Source organism: Salmo salar, chromosome 23 (genome assembly GCF_965601325.2).
Source record: "Salmo salar chromosome 23, fSalSal1, whole genome shotgun sequence".
In the NCBI taxonomy this organism is placed as follows: Eukaryota; Metazoa; Chordata; class Actinopteri; order Salmoniformes; family Salmonidae; genus Salmo; species Salmo salar.
Genome location: NC_138313.1, coordinates 20,736,653 through 20,759,342, shown reverse-complemented (window position 1 = coordinate 20,759,342; position 22,690 = coordinate 20,736,653). Strand labels below are relative to the sequence as shown.

The window sequence follows — 22,690 nt, the reverse complement described above, 5'->3', positions numbered from 1 at the left end:
TTGCAAATTGGACATTTCTTTAATAAAGAAAATTGAACAGGTCATATAGCTTAACAGGTTCATCGTCTTTCTCCTTCCATCTCAACTCTATACTACTAAACTAAATCTGTTACTATCGATACTACCAATTAAAATCCAACTACGTCAATAAATGACACAACTACTACTTGTAAATGTAACACTACTACTAGGCTTGGATCCAATCAGGCAAAAGACTAGCAGTAGTGTGCTATACTACCCAGTTATTACAAATAAAACCCTCCCCATGTACCTACATTACATGTAATAATCAATCATAATAGGATCATCTGATTACAATCGTTGTACTCCTCTCTTTGTATCTGTATGTACAAATCACTTGGTAAAATGCGTAGGGGGTAATTTCCCTCTACAAGACATCATCCATATAAAAATACATCTCATAAGCAAAATAAATAACTTGATCTTCAGACTGCTTCATCCAGCCATGCAGCCTCGCAAGGCTTCTGTCCTTCATTTTAAGCTGCGGTCATGTGCTCCTTGGAAAGATCTGAACAAAAAATAAAAATTCCAACTGGGGGTTGGAGCTCATGGTACTGAATTATAGCACAGGTTTCCCCACTTATAATTCCAATTTGGAAGCTCACATTAACAGCATTTGGATGTCGGAAACCTGTGTTACAGATTATTTCCAAGAGCGCATGAACACAGCATTATTGCACTGAAACGGGGGGAGGAATGGAATAGGTCTTTGGCTCGTCTCTTTTTCCCCCTCACTCGCACCCTTCCCTTCTCTCCCGCCATCCTGCTGTCCCTCACACTCCATTCGTCACCAGTTCGTGGGCTCCACTCTCGTCAATGACCAGGGTGGGGCGGAACTCTTGCCCCCTCACCAGTCCCTCCAGACCCTGCAACAACAGGAAGTGACATCAGGATATGATATCAATGCTAGTAAAGCTGAATTGAATAACTACAATGGGAAACACTTGTTTTTATATTTCTTTCTATTTGAACAGGTCCCTCCCCCTTACCTCCCCGCCATAGGACACCAGTGGGGAGATCTCACATTTGATTGGCAGGTCTGTTCCATCCTTCAGGCTGTGCGGAAAAGAGGAGGCATAAGAAGGGAGGAGAAGCTTAGTTGGTTCTCTCTTGTGTGAGGAGGGGAAAAAAAGAGAAAAAGCAGCTGGATGTGTGATCCTCTGCTCCAGGTGTTCTTAGATTAACCGTTTGGAGCAAAGCATTAAAGCGTCAACAGCAGCAGTTAGACTCACAGACCTGTTTCCGGGACAAAAATTAAGCCTATTCCTGGACTAAAAAGCACTTTCAACTGAGATTCCATTTAGTCCAGGAGTAGGCTTAATCTAGGTCCAGGAAGACTAAGTCAGCACTGAAATGTCAGAAGTGGAAGTGAATGAAGTCTATTGATTGGGAGAGCGCATACATCCCACAAAAAGAGCCACTACACCTTATTACAATCTAAAATGACACCACTAAGTCGCATTTATGAATGTTATAAATATAAAAAATGGTGTTGAATCATCCTTGAACAATAAAGAGGATTTAAATGCATTTCGTGTTGCCGTCACAATAGCAGGTAACTGACCAACATCAGATCTGAAATAGCCACTCATCGTCTACCCATCTCCCCTTCACCATCAGACAGACATATTAACACAGTGACATCATCAGTAACATCGATCGCAAAGCGTGCCCAGTGCCCATTACCCAGCATGCTCCACATTCCGTGGGTTAGTAGCTACTGTCCCAGTTAGCACTAGGCCCTGCTCCAATATCTTATGCATCCTTCCTTCCTTCAGGTGATCACTGATCTAGCAAGGTTTGATAGGTGAAAGCAACAGGGTGGTAAACTGGCTTACAATTATCTAATCACGTGCAGACCAGTGATTGAATAAAGAAAGAGGGGAAGAAGGATGCATATGAAGACTATTGGAACAGGGACCAAGTCAGTGGGCAGGCCAGGTACTTCTGCCCCCACCTGCACAGGACAGGTGACCCTGTGACATTGCCCAATGACCTGGGCCCTAGCACAGGTAAACCCCAGGCTGCATTTCAACACTCGAGTCCTTTTCTCTCCTCGTCTCCTTCACTTCAACCACACTGATAGGAATAAACTGACCAGGTGAAAGCAAAGGACAGGTGACAAGGAGAGGAAGCAACTGTAGAGAATTGAGACAGCCTGGGTGTGTGTGTGTGTGTGTGTGTGTGGTGTGAGAGTGACAGTTGGTTACTGTGAGCGACTGTGCGAATGTGTGAGAAAGCCAAAGCCCCGTCACCATGCAGTAACTCAAGTCAGTAGCACAGAGAATAGTTACTTCTGGTTGACATCAGCTGTGCCACTTCCTGCAGATCCGTCTCTGGAAACATTAAAACATTACACAGGACACACAGGGTTAAGGGGAACCGTGAGGGAGTGCTGTGAGAAAACGTGTGACTGTGAAAAAGCTGTGACAGGGAGACTAGATGGTGATGAACGTGTCAAATAGAACGTATACTCACTGTGTGTGTGTGTGTGTGTCTCTCTCTCTCTCACCTGGGTATAGCGGGCACACGCGTGCCGTTCTCATCTATGAAGTGTCCTCCAGCGTTGAGGACCCAGCGGTGATGAAGGGACATAAGGGCGTGTTTCGTCGTGGTGGGTGTGTCTTTACCATCCTGGCTGTCGGCGTTCTTCAGAGGAGAGAACTCGTCTTCACGAAGAACCTCGTACACCACAAAGGTCCTGAGACACACACACACACACACACACACACACACACACACACACACACACACACACACACACACAATGGGAAAATACATCTTTAGTGATAACGTTTAAGGTAACCCACAACAAAAACACATTTATCATCGTCCCATTCCAGTTTTAAACAGCCTGAAAGTGAAGGGTTGTTCAAATAGTGCCACATAGAATAGCGTCCTCATTGCAATGAGAAGAATCCTTTGACTCCATGTAAAGTTCTAAAAGCAGCAGCATGACTCAGAGATGATGTCATGATGATTAAACCGCCGGAGGGAGAGACACATGGAGAGAGAGGAGGCTGGAGCAGCTCGTAAAACCTGCCTCTTCAAGCCCCAGCAGCAGGAGGAAGAGGATGAGGAGGGCCGGGCCGTGCTTCCTGGCTCTGGGACAGTGGCTATGGAGCTGGGGTTCCAGCGAGGGGTCTGGGGTGTTAGAACTTGCCAAGGGGTGAAGGATGTTAAGGTTTGGGCTCTAGAACTCTGGGTGTCAGGACCTGGGTCTTACAAACAGAAGCCTGGCTGTGGGGAGGGAGAACCCTGATTCCTGCATCCTGCTGCCCTTTCTCTTCTCTCCCTCACCTCCAGGGTCGAGCAGTCGAATTGAAGGCAGTCAATTCAGGAAGTGATTTGTATTTCAAATTCAGAAATGTATAAACTTTTGAATTAAAATAGCTTCTACTTTTTAGTTGATTGAGAAGTCAATGAAAATAAATGCCAATTTTTCGACTACTGAATTGTAATTTTAGTTTACTTCCTGTAAAACCTTTAAAAGGGGAAACAGCCTGCCAGCTCTACATATGCTAAAGCCGGTTGGAAAATCACAGCACTCACTTGGAAAACTGGAAGATGTCAAAGACAAATTTTTCCATTTTAATCCCGTTGGGTTTGTCAGGTTTGATTAGCCTTCCCTGCATGTCCACGTACGGGATTTTCTTCTGGGCCACGTGATGCTGCAGCTGAGGCTCGAATGTCCTGAGAGAGGAAGGGGGAGAGAGAGGTGGAAAGGGAGAGAGAAAGGGGGTGAGAGAGAGTTAGACAGACACAGACAAGGGAGATCAGGAAATCTGAAACATGCTCTTGGTTATAACTGTTAAACAATGAAGAGAAAGAAAAACACTGGCAAAGACATCATGTATTTAAAATACCAAAGTCCAGACATAGAAAACTAAACTTCAGCTTTTTCCTCCTTTCATTTCCTTCACCTTAGATTCTGGGTACTCATTAAAAGTCAATGCGATGTTTCCAGCCATTTATCAGCTGACACATTGCTCATTAGAAACCAGCTCGGTCCAAGGCCACTACTTCTCCCTCAGGTTATGAGGCGCTCACTAGGCAGGTAATGACCTCAAATACCTGCTTAATGGGGGTTAACGTTTCACCATGTAATTACTCACTTACTGTATGGGAGGTATGTGGGGCTGTGTGCGCATTTTTAACTGTGTTTAGCTATGTTGAGAGAGAGAGCGAGAGCGAGAGCGAGACTCACTGGACGATGTCCCTGAGGAAGGGTAGTGTGAAGAAGTGATTGGCTACGTTTCCAGAGTTGAACATGAGCCGCCCGTCCGTGCTACGCTCCTCAGCCGTAGCCAAGGAGATCTCGCTGTATTCCACCACCTGGTAACAGCCGTTCACCTTACAGACCACGCCCACCGCCTCTGTTGGATTGGTCTTCTCCACCACCTGGAAGTGACGTCACAGGAAAGGATTTTACCTCACCTGGGACTGCCCCCCTGATTCTGCCCTCCTCTCCAAAGCATGCACTAGTTCATTCCCCCTAAAAGCATTTGGATTTCCGTTTACAGAGAGGTTTAGATGGAAGATTGCAGATAGAAAGGAAGACATGGATGGGATTGTTAAAGAGGATTTGACTGTACATTTTAGTGACTGGAGTCTGGTCCAAATCAGAGATCCAGCCCTCTGCCCATCTGGTTGGCAGTCCAAATGAAAGAGCTGGGCTTGATGAGGGGTTTAGTGGTGGGGAGAGAAGACTAGGCTCAGCAGGCTGATGAAGGGTTTAGCTCTGGGGGAGAGGCTTGGTGGAAGAAGCCACAACTGCAGTCTCTGTCAGTTAACGACAGGAGGGTGGGTCCCTACATTCCTCTGATCCTAGCAGAGCCTCCACAACACAGCTCAGACTGACACGCAGCAGGAATGGGTTTAATACAGCACTCAACTTGGAGTTAAATGTTTGACTTAATTACATCTGTACTTCATTGTAGAGTTGTACTTCAGAGGCATATTTCAAGTGTAAAAAGCCTTTTCTCCATTCTGCAGAGTTTTGTGGTGATGGTCTGACAAGTTGGACAGACCTGGTAAATGTGCAGGCTAGGCTGCAGTCAGGTAAATTTTTTCCCCCATTTTATTTCACCTTTATTTAACCAGGTAGGCTAGTTGAGAACAAGTTCTCATTTGCAACTGCAACCTGGCCAAGATAAAGCAAAGAAGTTCGACACATACAGAGTTACACATGGAATAAACAAATACACAATCAATAATACAGTACAAAAGGTGCAAATGAGGTAGGATAAGGCGATAAATAAGCCATGGTGGTGAAGTAATTACAATATAGCAATTAAAACACTGGAATGGTAAATGTGCAGAAGATGAATGTGCAAGTAGAGAGATACTGGGGTGCAAAGGAGCAAGATAAATGAATAAATACAGTATGGGGATGAGGTAGTTGGATGGGCTATTTACAGATGGGCTATGTACAGGTGCAGTGATCTGTGAGCTGCTCTGACAGCTGGTGCTTAAAGCTAGTGAGCGAGATATGAGTCTCCAGCTTCAGTGATTTTTGCAGTTCATTCCAGTCATTGGCAGCAGAGAACAGGAAGGAAAGACGACCAAAGGAACAATTGGCTTTGGGGGTGGACCAGTGAGATATACCTGCTTGAGCACGTGCTACGGGTGGGTGCTGCTATGGGGACCAGTGAGCTGAGATAAGGTGGGGCTTTTGCTAGCAGAGACTTGTAGATGACCTGGAGCCAGTGGGTTTGGCGACGTGTATGAAGCGAGGGCCAGCCAACGAGAGCGTAAAGGTCGCAGTGGTGGATAGTATATGGCGCTTTGGTGACAAAACAGATGGCACTGTGATAGCAGATTGGATGCAGTCTGAGTAGGGTATTGGAGGCTATTTTGTAAATGACGTCGCCAAAGTCGAGGATCGGTAGGATGGTCAATTTTACGAGGGTATGTTTGGCAGCATGAGTGAAGGATGCTTTGTTGTGGAACAGGAAGCTGATTCTAGATTTCATTTTGGATGGGAAATGTTTAATGCGAGTCTGGAAGGAGAGTTTACCTAGGTGTCTGGTTAGACTAATGTACCAAGCACGACTGTTGGTGGAATATTAGTCTTTGGTTGGACGTCACAGAAAATGATAAATGCTTTGGAGGCTAATTTCAGGAGTCTTGAGTACTTTCCACAACATTTTGAAGTGGAGGTTTCAAAAACTCCCCTTACTGGTGCATCTCTAGTCTCTGAGATAAAGAAAAAAAAAAAGAGGAATTTAGAGAAGACAGCCTCACACTGAGTACACCAAACATTAAGAAAACCTTCCTAGTATTGAGTTGCAACCCCCCCTCCTTTGCCCTCAGAGCAGCCTCAATTAAGGCATGGACTCAAGGTGTTGAAAGCATTCCACAGGGATGCTTGCCCATGTTGACTCCAATGCTTCCCACAGTTGTGTCAAGTTGGCTGGATGTCCTTTGGGTAATAAACCATTCTTGATGCACACAGGAAACTGTTGGGCGTGAAAAACCCAGTAGCGTTGCAGGTTCTTAACATAAACCAGTGCGCCTGGCACCTACTACCATAACCTGTTCATAGACACTTACATTTTTTTATCTTGCCCATTCACCCTCTGAAAAGGCACAAATACAACCTAAAAAAGGCTTAAAAACCTTTAACCGGGCTCCTCTCCATCTTCTGATTAAAGTGGATTTAACAGGTAACATCAGGAAGGGATCACTGCCTTCCCCTGGTCAATCTATGTCATGGAAAGAGCTGGTGTTAATATTTTCTATACTCAGTGATATTTTTAATAGTTAAATAAGTACCTTGCGTCGTAAAAAAATGTTTGCTTTCCTGAGAAGAAACCAGTTAAGTTTCCTATTTAACCACTGCTCCCGGTAGTTTTCTTCCCTCTCAAAAATAGTACACGGTGTCCAAACTCAACGTGTAGAAAAAAAAAGATTCATACATCAGGCTTGTGATGCTATAGGCTGAGTGGTCTAAGCCGTCGGTGTTGGAGGGCTGTGTGGTTCCCTCATTGTTCATAACGAGGCAGTAAAACAAGGCCAGTATCACGTCACATAGTTGCAGCAGTTATTTTTATTCTTTAGTGTTTGTTTTAGTCAAAGTGTCTTTATAAATCTCTCATCAAACCCATCAATGTACAGTGAGATGGCATGAAGGAGCAATGAATGAGACTCCCTGGATGTGTTTTTCAGAGGAATAGCCCATCATTTAAAGCCAGTTCATGACATTGTCTAGCTTAAAACACCTCCGCTCTAGGTACCCTTTACGGTATAATAAATAGATATTTTGTATCTCATAATAATAATAATAATATTTTAGAGCCCAATACATACATTCCTATTTTTAACCACATTCTTGCCATAAGCCTTTTATATCTCTCGTGCGCATACTGGCAATTTAGGAGTGGGAGTACATGTGGGCGCATATCCATTTATTACAAATCCATTGAATATACACCATCACAAAGAAACCTATTCATTTGATTTAGGCTGGTCCTAAGAAACATAAGACTATTCAAATGTATTTTCAAAAGAATAGTTGTATATTTTGAGTGTCATTATGTTATTGGCACAGTATATGCTAAACGGCCGTGTCATGCACATGAAATCAGTAGTTATTTTGTTCATTAAAAACAGACAAAGACACAATTAGGCTACCCTGATCACAATTAACACATTTTATAGTAGACTAAGAATATAATAAAATAACAGAATAAAATGGAAATACTTTTCACACAACTTGCGCCACGGCAACGTGTGGAACCGCGGTCACATAGAAATTGCTATTTTGAAAGAGCCCAAGGCAAACCCATGCTTTTTAAAATTATTATCCATGTTTCATCTCGTTTCTACCCTCATTCCGCTTTGTTAGGGAGCAAGCATAGCGTTTTACTCTCAATGTATCTTCATTATGATCGAAAATAATATCAATCAATATTTTCATAGGGATGCGAGTTTCGTGTTCATATTTCACAACCTCCGCGGCCTTTACATTGCATTCGGAAAGTATTCAGCCCACCTGACTTTTTCCACATTTTGTTACATTACAGCCTTATTCTAAAATGGATTGAATACATTTTTTTTTTAAGTCCTCGATCTACACACAATACCCCAAGCGAAAGCAGGTTTAGAAATGTTTGCAAATTTATTAAGAAAAAAACTGAAATACCTTATTTACTTAAGTATTCAGACGCTTTGCTATGAGAAATTGAGCTCAGGTGCATCCGGTTTCCATAGAGCCAATTCTGGAACTTGGAGTCCACCTGTGAACAGGCACACACCGGTCTGTCGATATTAGGTCCCACAGTTGACAGTGCATGTCAGAGCCAGAACCATGCCATGAGGACGAAGGAATTGTCCGTAGAGCTCCGAGACAGGATTGTGTGAGGCACAGATCTGCGGAAGGGTACCACAACATTTTTGCAGCATTGAAGGTCCCAAAGAACACACTGGCCTCCATCATTCTTAAATGGAGGAAGTTTGGAACCACCAAGACTCTTCCTAGAGCTGGCTGCCCAGCCAAACCGAGCAATCTCGGGAGAAGGGCCTTGGTCAGGAAGGTGACCAAGAATCCAAATGGTCACTATGACAGAGCCCCAGAGTTCCTCTGTGGAGATCGGAGAACCTTTCAGAAGGACAACCATGCTCTGCAGCACTCCACCAATCAGGCCTTCAGGTTAAAGTCGCCAGGCGGAAGCCACTCCTCAGTAAAAGGCACATGACAGCCCACTTGGAGATTGCCAAAAGGAACCTAAATGACTCTGACCATGAGAAACAAGATTCTCCAGTCTGATAAAACCAAGATGGAACTCTTTGGCCTGAAGGTGAAGCATGTTTTTCAGAAGCAGAGACAAAAGTCAGGATCGAGGGAAAGATGAACAGAGAAAAGTACAGAGAGCCTTGTTAAAAACCTACTCCATAGCGCCCAGGAGGCCTACAAACCTAACTCAGTTACACCAGCTCTGTCAGGAGGAATGGGACAAAATTCACCCAACTTATTGTGGGAAGCTTATGGAAGGCTACCCGAAACATTTGACCCAAGTTAAACAATTTAAAAGGCAATGCAACAAATACTAATTAATTGAGTGTATGTGAACTTCTGACCCACTGGGAATGTGATGAAAGAAATAAATCACTACTATTATTCTGACATTTCACATTCTAAAAAATAAAGTGGTGATCCTAACTAACCTAAGAAAGATAATTTTTACTAGGATTAAATGTCAGGAATTGTGAAAAACTCAGTTTAAATGTATTTGGTTAAGGTGCATCTAAACTTCCGACTAACTGTAAATGTGATAGCAAATTTATTAAAAATAAAATTTCTAAAAACCTGTTTCTGCTTTGTCATTACGGGGTTATTGTGTGTAGATTGATGAGGGGAAAAAAACCAATACATTTTAGAATAAGGCTGTAACATAACAATTTGGAAAAAGTAAAGGGGTCTGAATACACTGTAGATGAGGAAATGAATAGATGAACTACACCACCACTTATTTGCCCAGACAGAGAATTAACTAAATATACAGATGGAGACTCAGTGAAACAAAATCACATTGATTAAGACAAGTCACGGGCTTCTGATTAAGAGTAGACCTAGGCTACTAATAATAAAATAATCCAATTGTTAAAGGTTAACTCTCAAACCCAATTTCAGCCTTTGCCTAACCCCTTAACTTTTTAAAACATGCATTCAGGTGAGAAGTTGTGGGTGGTGGGGAATTGCTCATAAATATTCCTTGTGGGCGTGGGTAAATGTAGTTGTACCTGATTCCAACACTTCCCAATACTTACCCGAAGTCCACTAGCACGCTCTGATAAAATGTTGCGCATCGCGAGCAAATACGGCTCTGGACAGTTAGCTCACAGTAGTTAGGCGCTGTGTTAATGAGAGCTATTGCCACTTACGTGTACATTTTAATTCCCATGGGGGCAAAAACATATTTGAAATTACTCCCATTTATTGCAGTATTGTGTTTGGAAGAAAAGTGCAATCATCCCCTAAAATGTTTTATATTAGGGGCTCAATTCAATCCAACCCGCATTGCTGTATTTACACAGTAACTATTTTTCCCAATGGTCAAATTAACTCTCAGATTAGTCTTGGGTACTGTATAAAAAGGTTGACGCCTCTCACAGGTAAAAAAAAAACGTAATAAAAAAAAAAAAAATGTATTGTATTTTTTTTTATTACGTTTTTTTTTACCTAAGAGAGGCGTCAACCTTTTTATACAGTACCCAAGACTAATTGAATTTGGTCATATGTGGAAATGTGCCTTACTGCCTTCTGAATTTTGTGTTACATATATAAACCCTGGAATGCTGACGCTATGTATTAGGCATTCAGAGGCTTTGAAGCAACCGTTGCCACTCCCTAGTAGATGCAGTCCATAGGAATGAATGGAATTCTACAGTATTTAAATGAACTGTTAAGGCCAAAATTACATTTATTTAAATATTTGTTGTAATGGGGCCAGTAACATTAGTACTATTAATTTTTTAAGTCTTTATATTTGTCTTTAAAAAAAAGTAATGTTTAGCTCACATACTTAAAAGTATGCATTAAAGTGTCTAATAGAATACATGTCAAAAAACAAAAATGTAGATATGAATACATTTATTTCTATAGCTTTAAAATATTTTTGGCAATTAAGGCTTACCACCAAGATGGCAGCACAGTGGCTTCAATACAGCGCCCCATGTCAGTAATCCAGGGTTTATAAGCGAGGATACCGACACTGCCACTCATGCAAGATTGCAACAGTAGTCTAATCAAGGAGGCATCATGCATGCCATGCAGGTGTCTGTACACATGCATATACACACACACACGTAAATAGTGCCATACATGCACTCAAACATATTCAGTAGGCCTTGCTTTTATGATTTTTGTTGTCCTTGATGGCCTAGTTTTTTTTTGTTGCATTGTTGTTTTCCTTTCTTTTTTTTCCCCATTTTGTTGGTTGGTGTGGTCAGGACTTGCCCTCCTGGATGGAGATCAAAGGTGCCGGCTAACCGAAGGCTTCAAGACCCTCCTCTCCTGGGCGAGTTGGTCAGATTTATGACGGTAATATATACCTTGCAGGAACTGTCTCTCGTGCACTGCAGTATGATGGTCTCACCAGATACTGACTGGTTTTCTGATCCACCCCCTACCTTTTTGTAAGGCATCTGTGGCCAACAGATACATATCTGTATTCCTAGTCATGTGAAATCCTAATACATTTATTTAAATTGATTGATTTCCTTATACTGTGTGAACTGTAACTCAGTAAAATCTTTGAAATTGTTGCATTTAGATTTTTGTTCAGTGTAGAAGGGAATGTATCTCATATCGAACACCTCCCTTGAGATGACAGAGGCATGATTTCAATGGTAGAGTTGAACTGATAGGGGCAAAAATAAATGTACTTGTTAGACTTGTTTCACTATAACTAAGTCCAAAACATCTAGTTTTTCGAAACAAAGTTTTCATGAATGTTACGCGACATAACCAGGCTTGAAAAAACAATGTCTGATCAGCACTTATAAATGACCCAAGTTAATAATGAGCCTTATTGTAGCCTGGCTAACCAATATCTGAACAGAGATTTAGTGAAAAGAAAATCTGACGTTGATTCCCAACGCTTGTCTCAAAGCAGATCTAAACGGTGCTGAAATAGTTGGTATTGCTTTGTATTATAAAATGACTTTGGGAGTTTCAGTAAGCAACAATTTGATGCCCTCAATTGCATTAGCCCTTCTTTATTCCAATATTGTCATTTTTCAGTGACATTTCTTCCCACAGTAATTATTTATGGTTCCATCCATTTGTGGTTAAGAAAACCGTGCATGTCCTGGGCTATGGGAAGAGATGGTTGAAGTGACATGCCTCGCAAAGTCAGGCAGGAGGATAGTAGGACATAGTAAGGCATGTATACTTCTTGCGTTTAGCAGAGCAGAGATGAAGGAAGTAGTCAAGGAAGGGAGTTTGTTTATATTGGACCTCGCGCCCCTACCGCCAACCAATCATGTCAATGCGGAGCTATACAGTGCGATTACAAAATTTGGGAGACGCACAGCGATTTGGTATGTTGCTCGATTTGGCTTCTGCAAGCCTCTGGAGGCTACACAATTGAGTCACACTCCATATGGAGCCTCCGAATCACATTTCCAGAGCAAGCACGAACTGGCTTTAAGCTGTAGACAGAACTTTAACGCAATCATGACTAGATCGGTTGGCGGACGTAAAAGTTGAGGCTTTGGCGCCGGCCATGCCTTTCAAATATATATAAAAATAAAAAAAATTGGCGGGATGTTAAAGTTGGCCGAAAAACATCTTGGTTTGAACCATGTATGTGTGAAGAAACGCCTGCTACTTCCCTCCTTCTGGGTGATAGTCAACACCCCCACCTTGTGGTCAATTAGAAGTGCAGTTCTTTAAAGAGGAGAAGTTGTGGCAATGCAGTTGTCAATGTCTCAAAGACAGTACAGTATGAAGATGGGCTAAAACTGCTTTTCAAACTGGAGCTATGGACCTTCACGTGTCCAGTAACAGAATATGCGCTGCTCTGCCATGTTGTCGGCAAGCCAGCATGAGGCATTGTTCAGAAAACATACATCATACATTTTCAAACTAGTTTTCAGTGGGAAGGCAGGCAAAGCGTTTTAATCAAAAGCAAACACATTGCATGTGAAAACAGAATCCTACTCATTACTCCACATGCTTAAATTAACCTACATAACTTCGTGTCAGGGAGGCAGCCAGGTGTTCGGTATGAAATACATTCCCTTCAGCACTGAACAAAAATATAAATGCAACAATTTCAAAGACTTTACTGAGTTACAGGTCATACAGTATAAGGAAACCAGTCAATTTAAATAAATAAATTAGGATTTCACATGACTGGGAACACATATGTATCTGTTGCATTCCAAAACGAACGCAATCACTTTTCACCAGGTGCAAACTGCCACCCGGGCCAGTTTAATTGAATCCCCTCAGTCACACCCTCTTATAAAAACACACCTTTACTGAACACAGTTTCAATACTAACTTCCTGGTCTGGTATTGTACAACAGGACCTGAACCACAAGCAGATCAAGGATTGGATGATGCACATGGTCTGAGTCTAAATTCATTTCAATATCTTCCTTCTCATCACAGAGTGACCAACCATACTGCTTTCAGCTCAAAGCCTTTGTGAACATTGGCTTAGAGGGAGAGAGGACCAGGAGAGGAAACCACTTTAAGCTACTGAGATAGGATCTGACTAGAGAAGGAAGGAAGTCATTTAAGAGTATTGGAACATATTGGGTGACCTCATGAGTCACATTTGGCCCCGTTGTGAGAGACAGAAGAGGACAAAGAGACAGCAATAGAGAGAAACTTCCAGTGAGAAAGAGACAGAGCGCTACTAACCTTCGCCCCACAGTCTCCTCCTTTCTGGACACAGAAGCCGACAAAGGCAGGGTCTGCTACTTTAACCAGGATGTTGTCCACACAGTACACATGGATGAACCCGATCTTCCTCTGCTCCATGTCCTCCACAATCCGCTGGGCACCCAGAGCTCTGTACAGACCCCCATTACCATCTGAAATACAGACACACACATATCAGTACTGACCCATTAACATCTAAAATACACAGATATACACACACACACACAGATTAAGTTGTGTACCTGGGGCCATTGCCAGCTTGGCTTTGCTCTCCAGGATGATCTTGCCGTTGTAGTCCATGGCAGGCAACATGCCCTGCTGGAAGAAGATCACGTTGTCTTTGCACAGCCCAAAGTAGCTGTGGCGCGAAAAGAACTCTTTAGTCAACTCCATGGTCCGGCCGCTTGTCATGATGTACCTAGGTAGAAATTCACTTAAGATTTATTTTGTGATTCATTCATTCACCGGTCATTATGTGCAGGGGGAATGTGATGATACATCTGGTTTGATTCAAGGATAATACAAAGAGAGCGCTTGGTTCTTTAAGGTTATATCTGCAAAAAGATGATTCTGAGATAATTGGCTTTAAAGTTACAAACCCTCATTGGTTTGAATGGTGTCAGCAATTTTTTAAAATCTAGTATTCTTTTGAACTTAACATGAATTGGGGTAATTAGAGTACTATATACTGTAGGTAGATAATAATTTACAGAACAAGGCTATGTCAATAACTCAATTTTGACAAAACTGCAGATAGAACTGTATAGTCCCATGTTCTCGAACTCTCAAGACAATGATTAATTTAAAAAAAAAATGTATCAATGTTTGACTTTTCACTGTGAATCACTGCATAATTACTTACACGTTTCATAAGATTGGAAACCTTGCCGCTCATGTTGCAAAGATTCCAGAAAGGTTATTCATAATGCACATTATCTGGCAAACAATTGAATCCAGATGAATTTTAAAAACTGAATGCTCAGATCTAACTAAGGTTAAAACTACATTGTGGCAACAAGCCATCACAAGACACAAAACCAGAAGTACTTCCTTATGACTGGATGGCATCTCATGGTGAGCGCTTAGGCCCAGCGCCAAAGACGGGACGCCAGCTAGACACGTCTCCTTCCTGTCAACCCACTCCTAAATAGTCTTAATGATTCCCTTCATCTACTCCACAGGGATTTACATTGCCTATAGAAGAACCCCCTAGAACTTTGACAGTTTGTCACATTACAAATTGGGATTGAAATATAGTTCATTGAGCTAGACAAAATAATCCATAATCTCAAAGTGAAAAATAAAATTCTACACATTTTTACAAATTAAATTCAAATGAAATAACTAAGATAGTCTTTTGCATAAGTACTCACCCCTTTGTTTAGTCAAAAAAAAAAAAAAAAAAAATTATATATATATATATATCTCTTCACAAAATCATATGGACTCAACATGTGAAATAATAGTGGATGACATTTTATAATGACTACCCCTTCCTCTGTCCCCCATACAGTAAATCTGTAAGGTCCCTCAGTCAAGTATTGCATTTCAATCACAGATTCAACTACAAAGACTAGGGAGCTTTTGAAAGCCTCATAAAAGAAGGGCAGGGATTGGTAAATGGGTAACAATAACAAATCAGACATTGAAAATATATTTAAGCATGATCAAGTTGCTTCAGTCTGCTTTACACCAGACACTGGGAGAGGAAATCACCTTTCAGTAGGACAACATAAAACAGAAAGCCAAATCTACACTGGAGTTGCTTACCAAGAATACAGTCAATGCTCCTGAGTGGCCAAATTACAGCTGATTTAAAGGATTTAAAAACAAATTTTAAAAAAGCATTGTAATTTCAGAAAATGTATCTGGCGTGAATATTAGAATGATAGTGTTTCACCATTTTACTTAACTGGCAGTGTTGTGATTTGCTTTTATATTCGCCTATTGATTTCTCCAGCCGGAGATGTATCTGTTCCCAAACTGGGAAAGCCGTTATGACTTTGTGGCTGTATTATCTAGTGGAAATCTCAGTCTCATCCTGGTTGCTATAATTCTACACCTTTCACTTAATATCCATTTATGTGAGAAAGCAAGCACTGGCTAGTGTAGGGAATCATTGTACCGTCGCTGTGAAATATATTTTCAATTACAAAAAAAATATTGTTTGAAGCTGGTGGACCAAAACTAAAAAGTTACTTTCGGTTTTGGTTCACCAGCTTCAAACAGCTGGTTTTAATCCACTAGCTTTCTATAGGCACTGTATAATACTGCTCCTTTCTGGGATCAAACCGCTTCCTTGAATGATGCAGGGGAGTGTTAGCAATATCTAGGTGTAGTTAATAATCAGACAGTTGAAACTGAAGAACAGAGGGGGAACACAAAAACATATCTTTGATACAACCCTGTTATTTTATGGTTTGTTTGTGATTTCACAAACTTGGCTAAAACAAAAACAGCTCCCTCAAGAATGGATTGAGAAACAGTGGTCGGTGGTCAGCTTGATGTAATGCTGCATGTAGTGCTGAGCGATTAACTGAAACGTAGGTTATTTTTCGTTTTTTAATCATCAAGAGAATCTATTGATTCTTAAAACCAAATGAAACTACAGTGGAGTTGTTTGGAAGGAACACATAACAATATGTCTGGAGAAAAAAAAAAGGCCCAGCACACCAACATCAAAACCTCATCCCAATTGTAAGACATGGTGGAGGGAGCATCATGGATTGGGGCTGCTTTGCTGGCTCAGGGCCTGGACATCATCGAAAGGAAAAATGAATTCCCAAGTTTATCAAGACTATCTGACCGCCAATTGAAGCTCAACAGAAGTTGGGTGATGCAACAGGACAACGACCCAAAACACAGGAGTAAATCAACCACAGAATGGCTTCAACAGAAGAAAATACACCTTCTGGAGTGGCCCAGTCAGAGTCCTGACCTCAACCCGATTGAGATGCTGTAGCATGACCTCGAGAGCGGTTCACACCAGACATCCCAAGAATATTGCTGAACTGAAACAGTTTTGTAAAGAGGAATGGTCCAAAATTCCTCCTGACCGTTGTGCAGGTCTGATCCGCAACTACAGAAAATGTTTGGTTGAGGTTATTGCTGCCAAAAGAGGGTCAACCAATTATTAAATCCAAGGGTTCACTTTTTCCACCCTGCACTGTGAATGTTTACACGGTGTGTTCAGTAAAGACATGAAAACGTATAATTGTTAGTGTGTTAGTTTAAGCAGACTGTGTTTGTCTATTGCTGTGACTTAGATGAAGATCAAATTTTATGACCAATTTATGCAGAAATTAAGGTAATTCAAAAGGGTTCACATACTTTCTTGCCACTGTATGTATACACTACCGGCCAAAAGTTTTAGAACACCTACTCATTCAAGGTTTCTTTTTTTTTGTTTACTATTTTCTACATTTTAGAATAATATGAAATAACACATATGGAATCATGTAATAACCAAAAGTGTTTAACAAATCCAAATATATTTTATATTTGAGATTCTTCAAATAGCCACCCTTTGCCTTGATGACAGCTTTGCACACTCTTGGCATTATATATATATATATAAGAAAGCTCAGTGTGTATATATACACACATACATATACATATACATATATATATATATATACACATACATACATACATACATACATACACATATATATATACATATATACACACATATATACACACATATATATATATATATATATATATATATATATATATATATATATATATATATGTGTGTGTGTATATATATATATATATATATATATATGTGTGTGTGTATATATATATATATATATGTGTGTGTGTATATATATATATATGTATATGTATATGTATATGTATATGTATATATATATATATATGTATATATACACACACACACATGCATATATACACACACACATACATACATACATACACTGAGCTTTCTTATGTCTCCTAGTTATACCACAGACACTTCAAAATCTTATTCCTTATGATACATTTTTTTTACTGTCTTTTTGCCATGTATGAATGTGTTATTCAATGCGATTGTGGGCTATAGTAGTAAAGGCCAAATTCAATATTTAATTTTATACTTAAAGGGGTCCTAAAATTCAAAATCGCTATTATTATGCTGCCAGTCCTAGTCTCACCAGGGGATGAAGCACTTGGCTCCATGTCTCTGTTCTGCCAGCTGTTGAAGCCTCAGTATCCTCTCTGCCTGGATCTGGAACAGGGTCTTGTGGGAAGGCAGGCCCACATCGTACATGCCTTTTGGGTAGGACACCCCAAGCCGGGTCCCTTGGCCCCCCGCTAGCAGAAGAACAGCCACCCTGCTCTGGGAGATACACCGCAGACCTAGGAAAGGAAATGTACGAGACCATAATTTAACAAAATGTAAATATGGTACAAACAGAGCTTATTCAAGCAATATAACTGAAACCAAAACATACTCGTGATGGTTGACAAAACTCAAGAATTCTATTGACTTTTTATGGCTATAACGACTGAAGTATAATCTACCTTGGCAAGGTGACCTGATATAATCATTGCAGGTTGAAACAGCAGGATAACCCAATAACCATAGTTCAATTGCATTCAACTTCACAATCTAAACATACACTACATGACCAAGAGTCATGGGGCGGCAGGTAGCCTAGTGGTTAGAGCGTTGGGCCAGTAACCGAAAGGTTGCTAGATCGAATCCCTGAGCTGACAAGGTAAAAATTGTCGTTCTGCCCCTGAACAAGGCAGTTAACCTACTGTTCCTAGGCCGTCATTGTAAATAAGACTGTTCTTAACCAACTTCCTAGTTAAATAAAGGTTACATGAAATAAAAATGTGGACACCTGCTCGTCAAACATCGCATTCCAAAATCATGGGTATTAATATGGAGTTGGTCCTCCCCTTTGCTGCTATAGCAGCCACCACTTCTGGGAAGGCTTTTCAACACTGCTGCAGGGACTTGCTTCCATTCAGCCACAAGAGCATTACTGAGGTCAGGCACTGATGTTGGGCGATTAGGCCTGGCTCGCAGCTCATCACAAAGGTGCTCGATGGAGTTGAGGTCAGGACTCTGTGCATGCCAGTCCAGTTCTTCCACACCGATCTCAACAAAGCATTTCTATATGGACCTCACTTTGTGTACGGGGGCATTGTCATGCTGAAACAGGAAAGGGCCTTCCCCAAACTGTTGCCACAAAGTTGGAAGCGCAGAATATTCTAGAATGTCATTCCCTTCACTGAAACTAAGGGGCCTAGCCCAAACCATGAAAAACAGCCCCAGACTGCCTCCACCAAACTTTACAGTTGGCACTATGCATTGTGGCAGATATCGTTCTCCTGGCAACAGCCAAATTGAGATTTGCCCGTCGGAACGCGTTTCCTCTGCTCCAGAGTCCAATGGCGGCGAGCTTTATACCTCTCCAGCCGACGCTTGGCATTGCGCATGGTGATCTTAGGCTTGTGTGAGGCTGCTTGGCCATGGAAACCCATTTCATGAAGCTTCTGACGAAGAGTTCATGTGCCGACGTTGCTTTTAGGGGCAGTTTGGAACTCGGTAGTCAGTGTTGCAACATAGGACAGACTATTTTTACACGCTACAGCACTCAGCGGTCCCGGTCTGTGAGCTTTTCTGGCCTACCACTTCGCGGCTAAGCCGTTGTTGCTCCTAGACGTATCCACTTCACAATAACAGCACTTTCAGTTGACCGGCCAGCTCTAGCAGGGCTGACTTGTTGGAAAGGTGGCATCCTTAACAGTGCGACGGTTAAATTCACTGAGCTCTTCAGTAAGGCCATTCTACTGCCAATGCTTGTTTATGGAGATTGCAACGGGTGTGGCTGAAATACCAGAATCCACTAATTTGATGGGGTGTCCACATACTTTTGTATATATGGTGTACTATGTCAACAACACCCTTATTATACAGCTCTACTTTACCTTACCTAACCTGTTGCTACAAGAGTTGGTGATTAACCCACAAGTGCACTCACATTTCTGGACTGGGAGGTACCATTGTAGGCTTTGGCTTTTCTGACACACATACACACCCTGGGGTGTATGTATCCTTAGCTTGCTGCTGTAGATGTTGGCTGCCTTGACACACCACCATGATTAAGAACTGACGCAGCGCTGGATGACCTCATGAATGAGGGCGCAGTACCCCATTTACGTCAGGCCCAAACCAGAACCAGATGCTCCCTTGCTTCTCCCCTCCATCCCTCAGGCTGGACCTCCTCAGCTGCAGCTAAGGCCTGCTAAACATTGAGCTGGACCCCCATTTCAACATCACAAGACATCATGATTTACCCCCTAACTCTTAAGGTTGCCAAGTCATGTAAGGTTTACCAGGTCTTATTTAACCCCCTCAGAGTTGCCATTACCTGATCACAGCAAATGATCCCTTCTGCTGCCTGTCACTGTGCTGTTTGAAGGGGGTTACCAGGGACATGTTGGAAAGGTTAGTTTCAGTAGCCCTGCTTAGTTGGAGGAAATTGTACTCCATAGGCCTTTACTCATTTGGGCAAAAGTCTGTCCTCCACCCTCTCTCCTCCGTGACCCAGAAACCGATAAGTGGTCAACGAGATGTCACTTCATTAGAAGGCTAACTGAAGAGTGTCCTCCCCTCTTCAATATCCATGTTTCATCAAGGATAGTCATGTGTATCCTACCAGACACCTTCGCAGAAGAGTTTTGAATTGAATGCCCTTTGAATCCTCTTTTGTTTTGTTGGAGGAGAAAAGCATGCAAACATTTAAAAATGTTACTTATCGTTTTACCTACAAAATGTCTTGCACAATTAACCTATTTTGTTATTTATAAATTACATTTATTTTGGGATGCACCCCTGTAAACATAATTTGCCTGATTGATGCGCCATTGCAGAACGAGTCTCATTTCATACAAGAGCATTGTCATCCACAGCCTCTCCTCGACTACCCATGACCTTTTTCAAAAGGAGGCGAGAGAAGATGAAGGAGCAAGGACGCAGGAGTTGAGCAAATCCAGCTGAGAGAGGCCATAATGTTTGACCTTAGTTTATGCCCTCGCGCAACTGAGACAACCGACACACACAAACACACGCGCTGCACGCACTTCACGACTAGTCTAGAATGTAACACTAGGCAGAAGACACCTACTATATAACATTATACTGCATACCTGATTTCCCTACCTGCCTGTTTCACTTTCTGGTAGCATGCAAAATAATCTAGGATGTTGAAAACCAGTGGAATTCAATCCCTTGAATGAAGATTGTGGCAGAGATGCATTATTTTGACTGAAATGCATGCATCATTGTGACCGACTTTACCAAAACCGTCAATTCCAAGCTAAACCAACCACAACTAAAATACTTTTCAAGTATTTGACATATGGATTTGACTCTGGTCTGGTCCCAAGCAACCCACCATTTGGGAACCCCTGTACCAGACGACTCACCCTCCTCCTCCCAGTCCTTGAGGCAGTCTCTGTCCCTGGTCACGCTACCCAACACCTCCCTGGGCACTGGCTCCATGCGGGCGTCCATTTTCTCCTGCTTGCTGCTGCCCGACACCGCCATGGCACTGCGGAAGAACCTGTTGATCTCCTGGAAGTCCATAGCTTCCAGGTCAGAGGTCATCTCAGCCTGCTGCTCAGGGGTCAGCTCATCCCAGAACTGCAGGAGGTGAGACTGGCCAGCTTCTGCCAACCTCTGGGTGAGTCTGCTTCTGGTGCTCTCCATGACGATGATCACACTGCTTGGTTAAGCTACTGTAGAAGAATCTCCTCTCGGGAAACTACCTACCACACCCAGAAAAGAAGCGAACAGGAACATGTAAGTGTCAGGAATATTTAACTAGCCCACACAGCCATGAGGATCACATTACTGGGCTCAAATTTCCTCTGAAAACTACCACACCCAATACAATCGAAAATGATTGTGAGTGTCATAGTCACGTCAGATAGGTATTAGGAAGCACTGGCGCAGCATCATTGGAATACACTTGCCTTAAATAGAAACAGATGCTGGGTCCTCTCTGGTTCAACACTAGCTTAATGACTAAAAAGAGAAGACGTTTCACAATCTGGATTTGTGTCATAAATATGGTGAACAGCAACATGTACATCCATGATCTTTGTGGGACCATAATTACATGGGTGTGCCTGCCATGTTTCTTCAAGCAAAGCTTGGTGACTTCAGTAGACTTCTATGACGACATTCCAGTAGGGGACTTGTTGTACCAGACTACACGCCCATTTGACAATATCCCCTTTGATTTACATCAGCAGATGAGCGGAGCTGTCAACTTGGCACCCCAATAGTGCCGTAACTTTTCTTTAGCTTGAAGCCAAGTCTACTGCAATAAGCAGGGCAAAACCAGATCCTCGGGACACCAATATTAAGTTACATCATTGACACTAAACTTCACAGAACATTTCTACGGCTTTTAGACAATCCACGACAAGGGAAGTGTTCTAACATACAATGGCTAAATAAGTCCCCCATTGATGCATCAAAACTGTTTACAAACAGGCTATTACTACGTTAGCTAGCTAACGTAATACTACACATTTTACACCATCATGTCGATCCATAAAGCTGCGGTTATGTTAACTAACCAAATCAGATGTTAACTACCTACACATATTGACTATCGTCATCATTCAATTTGTGGTCCTACACAACAGCACGGTACCAATGGGGGGCGCGACAATAATTGAAACCTCACAGCTATTTTACAACCCTGGTTGAAAAACAAAATGCGCTAACTAGACTATTGGATGAAAATGTAACTAAGCGAGTAGCAGATTAAGTTAATAAAAGCTTACCTTCAACGCAATGTCTCTGAATCAATTTGGTCGGACAGCGTCTATCCGGTGATTCTTGTATTGACCACCGTAACCCCGCCCCCTCGAGGACACCTAGCAACATCCGTCACTTTGACGTGGCACTATCGAATGGGAACGCCCCTGCAGTTTAGAGACACATTTTTGCCGTATTACATATTTTTGTGCATTTTACATTTACCCTTACAGTATTGAATAAATTATCTGTAAGATCAAGTTAATCATAAAGTCGCGATTAACCATCTCAGACAACTATGATAGTAAAATACTTATGAGACCATCCAATAAGAACTGATTTACCGTCAGTGTATTTGTTTACCCTTCTTATATTTCTATGTCGTTGTTGAACTGTAGACTGTTCCTAGATCTGTAAGGGGAAATGACAACAACCTATCCAATCAGGTACGAGAGGATGTAGCCATTGAGAAACGTGAC

At 41.9% G+C, this 22,690-nt stretch overlaps 1 protein-coding gene across 3 annotated transcripts; it reads right to left on the bottom strand.

The window, feature by feature from the left end:
* On the bottom strand, positions 1-22,378 carry LOC106584139 (UDP-N-acetylhexosamine pyrophosphorylase). Of its 3 annotated transcripts, none has more exons than XM_014169053.3 (11): positions 22,238-22,378; positions 20,867-21,208; positions 17,578-17,782; positions 13,663-13,838; positions 13,400-13,572; positions 4,229-4,422; positions 3,574-3,714; positions 2,534-2,722; positions 2,316-2,357; positions 1,011-1,077; positions 1-887 (listed from the first exon to the last, which is right to left on the bottom strand). In XM_014169053.3, the coding sequence occupies exons 2-11, from the start codon at positions 21,147-21,149 to the stop codon at positions 795-797; spliced, it is 1,563 nt and encodes a 520-aa protein (XP_014024528.3). In that variant the 5' UTR covers positions 21,150-21,208; positions 22,238-22,378; the 3' UTR covers positions 1-794. The 3 variants fall into 3 exon arrangements, with proteins under 3 accessions (XP_014024528.3, XP_082824073.1, XP_014024529.3); XM_082967947.1 differs by lacking the exon at positions 22,238-22,378 and adding an exon at positions 21,412-21,430 and having other exon boundaries at positions 20,867-21,204; XM_014169054.3 differs by lacking the exon at positions 2,316-2,357.
* Between the last annotated feature and the right edge of the window lie 312 nt (positions 22,379-22,690).

What these genes read in the sequence shown, in the direction of transcription:
- LOC106584139 (XM_014169053.3), bottom strand. Translation starts at nt 21,149, where the DNA reads ATGGAGAGCACCAGAAGCAGACTCACCCAGAGGTTGGCAGAAGCTGGC. An exon ending in CAAGGACTGGGAGGAGGAGG is followed by an intron (nt 17,783 to 20,866) that starts GTGAGTCGTCTG and finishes TTCCTTTCCTAG; the next exon opens with GTCTGCGGTGTATCTCCCAG. An exon ending in CAAGCTGGCAATGGCCCCAG is followed by an intron (nt 13,573 to 13,662) that starts GTACACAACTTA and finishes TCTGTATTTCAG; the next exon opens with ATGGTAATGGGGGTCTGTAC.